At 38.8% G+C, this 11,090-nt stretch overlaps 1 protein-coding gene across 1 annotated transcript; it reads left to right on the top strand.

Moving 5' to 3' along the window:
- Nucleotides 1-4,940: 4,940 nt before the first annotated feature.
- LOC119408141 lies at nt 4,941-8,162 on the top strand. The gene is made up of 6 exons (XM_037674981.1): nt 4,941-5,076; nt 5,211-5,356; nt 5,480-5,541; nt 5,632-5,745; nt 7,408-7,506; nt 7,925-8,162. Exons 1-6 carry the CDS (start codon nt 4,957-4,959, stop codon nt 8,098-8,100), a joined length of 717 nt encoding a protein of 238 aa, XP_037530909.1. The 5' UTR covers nt 4,941-4,956; the 3' UTR covers nt 8,101-8,162.
- The last annotated feature ends 2,928 nt before the right edge of the window (nt 8,163-11,090 follow it).

The following is an 11,090-nucleotide window of genomic DNA, read 5'->3' as shown; positions in this document are numbered from 1 at the left end:
GGAGGCAAATCAGGGGAGGTGTGTCATGTGTGCTCAGTTCTACGTTCGAAGGATGCTTGGAGGAACACTGAGCAGAAACGTGTGCATGATTTGATAAATTGTAATATTTTTATGCTCAAGCAGTTTGGACATTTTGTCCCTGTTACAGTTTTTCTGAATTGTTTACACACAAATTCTGGTACTTGAGAGACACAATGACCACAACATGTAACTCATGCACCAACTCCCTGAACCAATTCTGCGAAACTACAAGCACAATTCCTGCTTTACTCTCAAATTACCATTCTAAAACACACTTTTTTCAAAACACTACACGCAATTTTGCTGCATTTGGCACAACGTTCATGAATAAAATCTCTTGTTTTCACAAGGAACACACTGTTATTCAAAATTCTAAAATTTATTACCCCACTCTGCACACTGACCCATCACATCGGCAAACACCGTTCACACACTTTTACAATTAGCTATCAGAGCTTTAGCACAAAAGGGCAACAGGTGAGGTCTTCTGTTTTGGAGCAATGGATGTCAACATTGGAAACAGGCAGAGCCAGAGGAGTGAGAGTAAGAGGAGGAGGCCGAGGATCGTAATCTCTGATGAGATCCGAGCCACCATGTGCTCAGCCATGGTCTGACAATGAAGGAGGCTGGACAAAGAGCACAGACAAATTTGAGCAGATACACTGTAGCATCCATCAACTGGACTTTCTGAATTGAGAATAGGTAAGAGATCTACTCTCACTAGAAAACTGCAGTACTGTATATCAGTATTGTACTCATTGAGTACAGTAGTACAGTATTGCCTTTGAACAGTTCTGCAGGACTGTAAAAATGAAGTATGTTTCCAGTATTTGTGAAAAGTATTCATACTTTGTATTCCCACACAGTTTACAGTATTTTACTATTTGAATTGCAGAACTGAAAGATTACCAAGACAATGTGGACGGGAACGTCTTCTGTCTCCTCAACAGGAAACTGAAATTGTGAACACGGTCCTAGAAAATAATGTCAAAACATTACGACAAATACAAAGAAATGGGAAAAAAAAGAGATATTGCAAAATATCGATAGGGTAAGCTTATCAACGCTGGACTGTGTCTGACACAGAAACAACCTGAGGATGAAGCAGGTGTACAGGGTGCCATGTGAACACAATCAGAGTCAAAGAATTGCCATATGCTGTGTACCCCTTCTCCAAGCTATGGAAGACGCATGTGGACATAGCAGTTGATGCTTTCATGGCTGGATTCACCATGCTGGGTGATGATCCCCCACTGCTTGGCCAGGGAAAACGTTACTTGTGATGTGGATGAGGTGCTGTGGCCAGATCAAAACAGAAGACATGATGCAGCGTTTATTTATTAATTTTGTTACTTTTTCTGTTTACAGTAAATTCTTCAGTTTTACTGTGTATGTAGACCACTGTATGTGCAACTTTGTATTGGTTGGAATGTACACTGTGTGCATTGTTTTTGTGGGAAAAATAAAAAATATATGTTACAGTTTATTTGTGTGTTCTGAGTGTAAAAATAATGTTTTGAAATATTTTACAACACACTGATGTATGCACTATCTAAGTGTAACACTGAACAAAAAAAAGGGCCTTTAATTATGATGATTGGATAGAAGTGTTTTACACAGAGTGCATCAGTGTTTAACTGGTTTTTATAAATGTCTATTCCTATGATGGTTTGTGTGTGTCATCTGAGAACAAAATACATTTTTGAAAAGAGATAACGTTGTTTTGAATGTACAGTAAAGTTTCATTTTGAAGGAGAATTGAAGGGTTTTGCCTATTGTGTGTTTGGCTAGTGTGTAAAGTTCTGAGATTATGAGGCATGCTTTCAGAAAATGTGTGTAAACAATTGAGAAAACCTGTACTCCAAGGATTGTGGGTCGGCAGGTACATGTCAATTTTCAGTATAAAAGCTGCTCACTCTTGGATACATGAGGCCTCAGTTGTTCAAACATGAGGAGACATTCTGTTCTTCCCCTTACGCCTCTTTGTTTTAGTCACTCTTTTACCTGCTGTTTTTATGACTAAAGGTCATATTTAGATTGTGAAGCAGGGACAAAAATCATCCGACAGACACATATAGGGGACTGAACTGACGAAATATTATATATCTCCAGATACTGAGAAAAGATAGGAGGTATCATGATGGTACTAATGGTAAATGGACTGTACTTGTATAGTGCCTTTCTATCCTATCAAGACATTCAAAGCTCTTCACAACATAATCTGTGCCTCATTTACCCATCCATACAGCAATACTAGATCTCTGCAAAGCTAACTGAACAAATCATTCTAAATAGACTGAATGATGCTTTGTCACATTCAAACACTGATGGGACACACATTGAAGACAATGAGGGGTCCAGTGTCTTGTCCTGGGACACTTTGGCATGTGACTGCTGGTGGATTCAATCCCAAAACTCTTGCATTGGAGGACGACTGCTCTAACCACTCAGCCACAGCCGCCCTAATGAAACGGCTGCTGAACCCGGGTATGCTTGCTTCAACCTGACACTTGGCACCATTTATTTTGTGAATCCAGAGCTGAGAAGGAGCAGATAACTGGAACAAATGATGCCGTAAATCTAGAGCTAAATTCATGTACAGCACATTGTTAGTGACTTGGGCCCTCAACTGGACGCACAAATCCTTCCTTATGGCCCTTAAATGACTTAAAATGAAATAAAAATAATTAAAAGATGGAAATCTTTTTAAATTAACATTTCTTCTTCTAGCATGGTGGCGCAACTGGTAGAGCTGCTGCCTCTCAGCGAGCAGGTCCTTGGTTCAAACCCCAGTCCAGGGGCCTTTCTGGGTGGAGTTTGCATGTTCTCTCCGTGCATGTGTGGGTTTTCTCCGGGTACTCCAGTTTCCTCCCACAGACCAAAAACATGCATGTTAGGCTGATTGGTAACTCTAAATTGTCTCTAGGTGTGAGTGAGAGAGTGAATGGTTGTTTGTCTCGTTTGTCTCTATGTGTCCCTGTGATGGACTTGCGACCCGTCCAGGGTGTCCCCCGCCCCTCACACTGTGATTGCTGGACATGGGCACCGGCGACCCCCGTGACCCAAAATGGAAGAAGTGGGTAAAAGATGATGGATGGATTTCATCTTCTACAAACTGTCCTGAACATACCTTCTGAGACGATTTCCAAAAAATTAGAATATCATGGAAAAGTTGTTTAACTTCCATAATTCAATTCAAAAAGTTAATCTTTAATAGATTCAGGGCCCATGATTTAAACAATTTCATTTATTTATTTATTTATTTTTTTACAGAACTTGGGCTTCCAGCTCATGAAACCCATGAAAACAGGATTTCAAAAATTTAAATACTGTGAAGACATCAGCCCACACTACTTCTCAGTTTTTGCAGGAAAAAAAAAAAAAAGACATTAGGATCACAACAAATCAATCAAAATATGGTACTTTATATTTTCAAAACGATATGTCAATCTTCAATACTTGGTTGGGAATCCCTTTGCCTTAATCACTGCCTCGATGTGACGTGGCATTGAAGCAATCAGCCTGTGGCATTGACTGGGAGTTATGGAAGCCCAGATTTCCTTGATGCTTGCTGTCAGCTCTTCTTTGTTGTTGGGTCTGGTGCCCCTCCCTCATTTTCCTCTTGAGAATACTCCATAGTTTTTCAATGGGGTTTAGATCCGGCAAGTTGGCTGGCCAGTCAAGCACTGTAGCATCAAACCAGGTTTTGGTGCTTCTGGCGGCATGGGCAGGGGCCAGGTCCTGCTGGAAGATGAAATCTGCATCTCCATACAGATCCTCAGCAGAAGGAATCATGAAGTCCTCTAAAACATTCTGGTAGACTGTTGTGGTGACCTTGGATGTAAGAAAGCAGAGTTTACCAACACCTGCACTGGCCATTGCACCCCAAATTATGACTGACTGTGGATATTTCACACTGGAGCTCAAGCAGTATGGGCTCTGTTCCTCACCCTTCTTCCTCCAAACCCTTGGACCTTGATTTCAGAATGAAAGGCACATTTTACTTTCATCGGAAAAGAGGACAGAGGAACCCAGCAGTTGTAGTCCATCTCCCGGATGTGTCTGAATGTGGTGGTTTTTGAAGCTGTGACTCCCGCCTCATTCCACTCTTTCTGGATCTCTGCCAGATTCTGGAATCTTCTCTGTTTGATAATCTGCTGAAGCCCACGTTCATCTCTTTTGCTGGTGCATCTTCTCCTGCCACATTTTGCCCTTCCACTAGACTTTCCATTGATATGCTTGGACACAGCACTCTGTGAACAGCCAGCCTCCTTAGCTATGAACTTTTGTGGCTTACCCATCCTATGGAGGGTATCAATGATGGTCTCTGGCCAGTTATGTCTGCAGTCTTCCCCATATTGAACTGAACTAAGACAACTGAACCAAACTGAAGCAATTTAATGACACCTGGGGAAACCTGTGCAGGTGCTTTGAGTTTAGTAGATGATTAGTGTGTCACATTCAGTTTAAAACATTCATGCCCTACAACATTTGGGATGATTTCTCCACAGTGTTCTAATTTTTTGAAATCCTGTTTTCATGAGTTGGAAGTGCAAATTATGTAAAAATAAACAAAGAAATACTTGAAATCATTTAAATCATGGACCCGGGATCTATCACCTATTACAGATTAAGTTTTTTAATGGAATTATGGAAGTTAAACAACTTTTCCATGATATTCTATTGTTTTGAAAGGGTCTATATGCTATCTGAAAGGGATGATCTCCTGAAGGAAGGTAAGACCTTTCTCCCTCTTCTTGCCCTCCAATAGTAAGGAGAGCCTCCCAGAATTATTTTTTGTCCTAAAATCAATGTTTTCTTATCTCAGAGAGACTTGCAACAGTAAAGTAAACAGCTGTCAGCTTATGTGGGCTGAACCTTGTTACTTTAAAAGCCAAAAGTAAAGCCTGAACAGACACAGTCAGGGCACCAGTCATGATGAAGTTCCTTCATGTAGTCGTCGTTGTGCTCAGTCTTCTGTCTCTCGGATGGTCGGCTCCTGTGACCAACTGTGACGATCTGCTGCGACCCATTGTTATCCAAGGAAGGGATCAGGTCAGATACTCCCACGTCAACTTTGTAACAAGACAACTTTGTAACAAGACTCATTGTCTTGTCATTTCTGAAAATTAACCACAGTTTGTTAACATGCCACCTCCTGTAACTGAGAAACACATGATTCATTACAGCTGCTTGGAAAATGGTTCTACGTGGGAGAGAGCACAGACTTACCTGGGGTCAAAGTGTTGACCAAAATGTTTGTGGAGTCCATCTGGTGGAATATGACAGCTGCTGAGGAGAACAATGACATCGTCAATTTTCAGAATCAGAAATCGTAATTTCAAACATAAACTTGAGAATCATTTCTTTTTTTCCAAACAATGTGTTACATGTGTTGAGTTGTGTTTACATGGATGCATAAAACCCTGAACTACATCAGAATGTTTCCCTCTTAAAGGTTTGGCTATTGCTTCAGTCTGTCTTATAACATTACTGTGGAACACAACCAACTTGTTATGGGTGAGTATAGAAGGGACAGATTTGATCTTGATGTTCAGCTGTGGACAAGCACATTTTTTATACAGTGCGTTTGTATTTTTTGATTCTCAGTGCACCCCTACCCAGCTTCTGCTTTCCTGTTGAACACCATCTGTCCTGACTGTATGGTCCTGTCCTCAAACTACACCATTGGAGGCAGCTCGTACAAGGCTCTGCAGCTTCTGAGTAAGACCTGTTGAATTCAGACCAACTTTTTCATTTCAGAAAAAAAAAAAATATATATATATATTATTGGCCAACTAGATTTCAACAAATTCCTGAAAATTAATATCATATTTGGTAGTTTAATATAAAATAGTTTTTTGTTGTTGCCATCTTTACACCAGTAATGAAGAGTAACTGGTTTTAACTATGACCTTAAGCACAATATTCAGGAACAAATTTTACATACAATTTTTAAAGCTCTCTCACCTTTACACTTCTTTTCTGCTAGAGTTAAATGATTATTATTATTATTATTATTATTATTACAATTACTATTATTATTATTATTATTATTATTATGCTGCAAATTGTGCTACTGTTAGTAGACCACGAGGAGGAAAATGTGTCAGGAGACAGAGGGAGAAAAGGAAAGTGAAGAATGTAGGACTGAGGGTTGCAACCCTAAATGTGGGGACAATGACAGGTAAAGGTAGAGAACTGACTGACATGATGCAGAGAAGGAAGGTAGATGCTTTATGTGTCCAAGAGACCAAGTGGAAGGGCAGCAAGGCTCGCAGAATTGGAGCAGGGTTTAATCTGTTTGACCATGGTGTGGACTGAAAGAGAAATGGAGTAGGGGTGGTCCTGAAGGAGGAGTTGACAAAGAGCGTGTTAGATTGGGTGATGTGCCTGAAGGTAGAAGTAGAAGGTCTTATGTTGTTGTAGAAGATTGAATTTGATGTGGAGGAAAAAGATACGTTTTGGAAGGATCTGGATGAAGTGATAGAGAATATTCTCAGGGAGGAGAGAGTGGTGATCGGAGCAGACCTGAAAAGACATGTTGGTGAAGGAAACAGAGGGGGTGAGGAAGTGATGGGTAGGTTTGATGTCAAGGAAAGAAACCAGGAATGACAGATGGTGGTGGACTTTGTCAAGAGAATGGACATGGATGTAGTCAACACATATTTCCAAAATAGGCAAAGAAGCCATTCAAAGAAAGAAGTTAGCCTAGAAGAAATATGACAGTGAGCGGACTGAAGCAAGAAGACAGGAATATAAGGAAATGCAATGTAAAGAGGGAGATGGCAAAGAAAAGCGGAAGGCGTACGATGAGTTGTATGAGAGGCTGGACACTAAAGAGGGCGAGAAGGACTTGTACCGATTGGCAAGACAGAGGGATCAGGCTGGAAAGGATGTGCAACAGGTTAGGCTTGTTAAAGATAGGAATGGTAATGTTCTAACAAGTGAAGAGAGTGTAACGGGAAGATGGAAGGAGTACTTTGAGTAGTTGATGAATGAAGAAAATGAAAGAGAAAGAAGAGTAGAGATCATATAAACTGTGGACCAGGAAGTGGAAAAGATATGTGAGGGTGAAGTTAAGAAAGTTCTGAAAGAATGTAGAAGGGGAAGGCAGTACCGGTAGGACCTGGTGACATACCAGTGGAGGTTTGGAAATGTCTAGGAGAGATGGCAGTGAGGTTTATGACTCGTTCATTCAATGGCATTTTTGAGAGTGAGAAAACTAGGAATGGAGACGTGAGCTGGTGCCCATGTTGTGACGCCTCAAGAAAAGGTTTCAGCCAAACTAACCACTTTATCTCAAGCTTCAATAAGTATATTGTTTAGATCTGATGTAAGGCTCAGCATGAACCCATTATTGCTGTGTCATCACTTGTCTCACAGGTAGGAGAACCAAGGTTTCTGCTGCTGAGTTGGATGAGTTTGCAAAGCAAGTAGAGTGTCTTAACTTACCAGAGACGACTATCATGGATCCAGAGAAAGGTACCAAATCCTCCTTGTTTCTCATACAGTGGAATTTCACAATTTTTTAATGTTAATACAGTTTTTCTCATAATCTTAAAGTGATTTTAAGATGATTTTACAGTTTTTTTGCAGTTTTAACAATAAAATAATGCAGACTGTGTCTGTACCTTGTCAACACATCCACAAAAGGAACAAACTCTTGTGATGGTGTCACTAACAGAAAACTTACATGAACACACCTCCAGAAGTCCAACAAAACAACACAGGACAAACAACCTAACGTTCCTAACTGGAGCCAAAGCTGGTTTCTGTTTGAATCTAAACAGGACTGTTTAGTTCCAACTATTTTGTGAACCGTGGTTTATAAAGTGCTGGTTTCCAAAAGGAGATCTTTTCTAGAAAAAATAAAGTTTACTCTGAATTCTCTGCCTTTCAGGTATTTGCCCAGATCCATCCATCTCGGACGAAACCAGGAGTCTGGATCTCAGCAGTATAAACTCTGATAGCTTCAATGTTCTGGATAAGGTTTTAAATAGTAAGAAAGGAATCCAGACAATGGCCGAGAATCTTTCTAAGTTAATTGGCTTTGAAGCTAACACAAGCCAAGACTAAAGCGGTCAGAAAGGTCTTTGAATGAAAAATGTTTCCACTAAAATAAAAATTTTTAAAAAAAATCTAACGTCTTGTTTGTTTCATGTTATTATGGTTTAAATTATTGAGGTTGTAAAATGAAGAAGGAAAAATATTTGAAGTGTTAATAGTGGAAATTTTGAACTTTCTAAATGAAGGTTTCATAAGATTTTCTACTTTTTCCCCACCTTTGGACCTGAATATGTCACAACTGTACACAAATATGGGATTTTGTCCAAGACATTCAGTACACAGTGAAAGAGTCCACATTTTATAAATGCAAAACATCATGTTGGAACACCTAATACTGTTATGTCACGAAACCAGGCTTTTGGATTCAGAATGACAAGACACAAGAGTAAAAAAATGAAAACAGTTTTATTTATGATTGCAGCTGCAGCCAGGGAGAGGATCCAGAAGCGGTAGGGTCGTGATCCAGAAGCCAAGGCAGGGGTCAAGCATGGGGAATCAGAGTTCTTTAAACAGATGCAAGGGCTAATCCAAAATCCAGAGTCAAAGGGCCAGAAAAAGTGGTCGTACCAGAGTCAGAAGGGCAGAGCAAAACCAGACGAGCGGCAGGCAGAGATAAATCCAAGAGGCAGGCGTGAGGTCCTAGTCCAAAACACAAGGCTTGAGGTTCAGGCATGAAACTTTGAATGGCTTTAGAATCAGTGACCATGAGAGGTTTAATAATTTCGCACTGGTGGATTGTTGTTGTTCTTGAGGTTTTATTGGCGGTTGGCAAAAAACGTTGAGGTTGCATTACCGCCACCTACCGGTATGGAGTGTGGCTCAAAATGTATCTTTTATTCTATGCTATATTCTATTAATCACCTTTGTTTTCCAGAAAAATCTAATTAACATCTGAGTACTTTTACTATCTGAATTTCCCAGTAATATATTTATTAAATTAAACTTTTCTTTATTTTCCCTAAATTCTTCCAACATTAATCTCCTTTCTCTCACATATCTTCTACATACTAAAATAATGTTCTATTGTCTCATTTTCTCCACAATATTGACAGTTTCCTGTATTGTGTTGCTGTATTCTGTACAGTGAACTGTTAAGTCCATTATGTCCAAATCTTAACCTTGTTAATAGTTTCTCCTCTCTTCTATTTTTTCTTCCTACTCTCATTTGTCCTACTCTTTTTTTGAATCCTATAATACCACCTTCCTTTGTTATCTTCATCCCATTCATTCTGCCACCTTTCCCTCAATTTTTGTTTAATTATACTTTTTGCTTCTGATTTACTTGTACTCACTGTAAAATTAACTTGTCCTGTTGTTGTCTTTTTTGCTTCCCTATCTGCTATTTCGTTACCCTTAATCCCAATGTGAGCTGGGACCCAAATAAATATAACTGTTAATCCCATCATTTGTATCCTGAATAATGTTTGCTGTATTTCTGTTAAAATGTCTGGTCTACTGTCTGAGTGGTATTGTATTTTAGACTGGTTAATGCTGAACTAGAATCTGAGCAAATTATTGTTTTTAAAGGTCTAATTTCTTCTATCCATTGTATTGCTAATAATAATGCTAATATTTCTCCTGTGTATACTGATAACCCATGTGTAACTCTTTTTCCTTGTCTTATCTGAAATTCTGGTTTAACAAAGGCTATTCCTATTTCTCCACTTAGATTTTTTGATGCATCTGTAAAAATCCGAATATGATCATAGTAGTTGTTTATATATATCTGTACTGTGTTTGAATTTAAAATATATCCTTTATCCTTCTTTTTATCTAAAAGAGTTAAATCTACTATTGCATCTGGTAGGATCCATGGTGATACTGCTGGCAAACGCACCACTGGACTAATTCTTAAGTTGGTTATTTGTAATTCTTCTGCCTTTCTATTAATTACCCATCCAAAACTCCATGTCTCCTTTTTCTCTTTTCCCCCAACATGGTTTTAAAGTTTCTATTGTTGGATGATTTGACTTATTTCCTTGTAAACTGATCCAGTAGCTTATTGCTAATTGTATTCTCCTTAATTCTAATGGCATTTCTCCCATCTCCACTTTAATTGCTGCTGTAGGGGTGGTTTTGAACGCTCCAGTACAAATCCTTAGCGCTTGATGTTGAATACTGTCCAGTTTTTCCAGATGTGTCTTCGCTGCTGACCCATAAACAATACTTCCATAGTCTATATTTGATCTGATCAAACCTATGTAAATTCTTTTTAAAGCCCCTCTTTCCGCCCCCCAATCACTTCCCGCTAAACATCTCATAATGTTTAGAACTTTTTTACATTTATCAATAATTTTTTGTATATGAATATTCCATGCTATTTTCTCATCAAACCATATTCCTAAGTACTTTATACATTTTACTCGTTCTAATTCTTGATTATATAATTTAATTTTAACATCCTTTATCTGTCTTTTCTGAACATCATCACCTTTGTTTTTTCTACAGAGAATTTAAACCCCCATTGAAATGCCCATTTCTCTATTTTAACAATAGCATCCTGAATTTTTTTAGCAGTAAAGTCTACATTACGTCCCCTCTTCCAAATGGCTCCACCATCCGCAAAAAGCGAACAGCCCATTCCCTTTTCAATTTCTGCAAAAACATGATCTATCATTATAGAAAACAGTACTGGGCTTATAATGCTGCCCTGCGGTGTTCCATTTTCAACTGTATATCTTTTGGAAAGATGTTGACCTATTCCAACTTGTAAATTTATATTTGATAAGAAGTCCTTAATCCAATTAAACATTTTACCATTAATACCCAATTTACGTATTTTAATTAATAATCCTTCTACCCACATGTCATAGGCTTTTACTATGTCAAAAAATACTGCCATAACCATTTCTTTATTTACCCGTGTTCTCCTAATTTCGTATTCCAAACATATCGTTGAATCATATGTATTACGGCCTTTTCTAAACCCGCTTTGATATTTAGAAATATACCAATATTTAATATAACCAGGCAGGGATGTCCACTTTCACCTGCGCTAT

This window comes from Nematolebias whitei, chromosome 3 (assembly GCF_014905685.2).
Source record: "Nematolebias whitei isolate Nwh7 chromosome 3, NemWhi1, whole genome shotgun sequence".
Lineage (NCBI taxonomy): Eukaryota > Metazoa > Chordata > Actinopteri > Cyprinodontiformes > Rivulidae > Nematolebias > Nematolebias whitei.
Note: the sequence above shows the minus strand (reverse complement) of the source record. Positions and strands in the feature narration are given on the sequence as shown.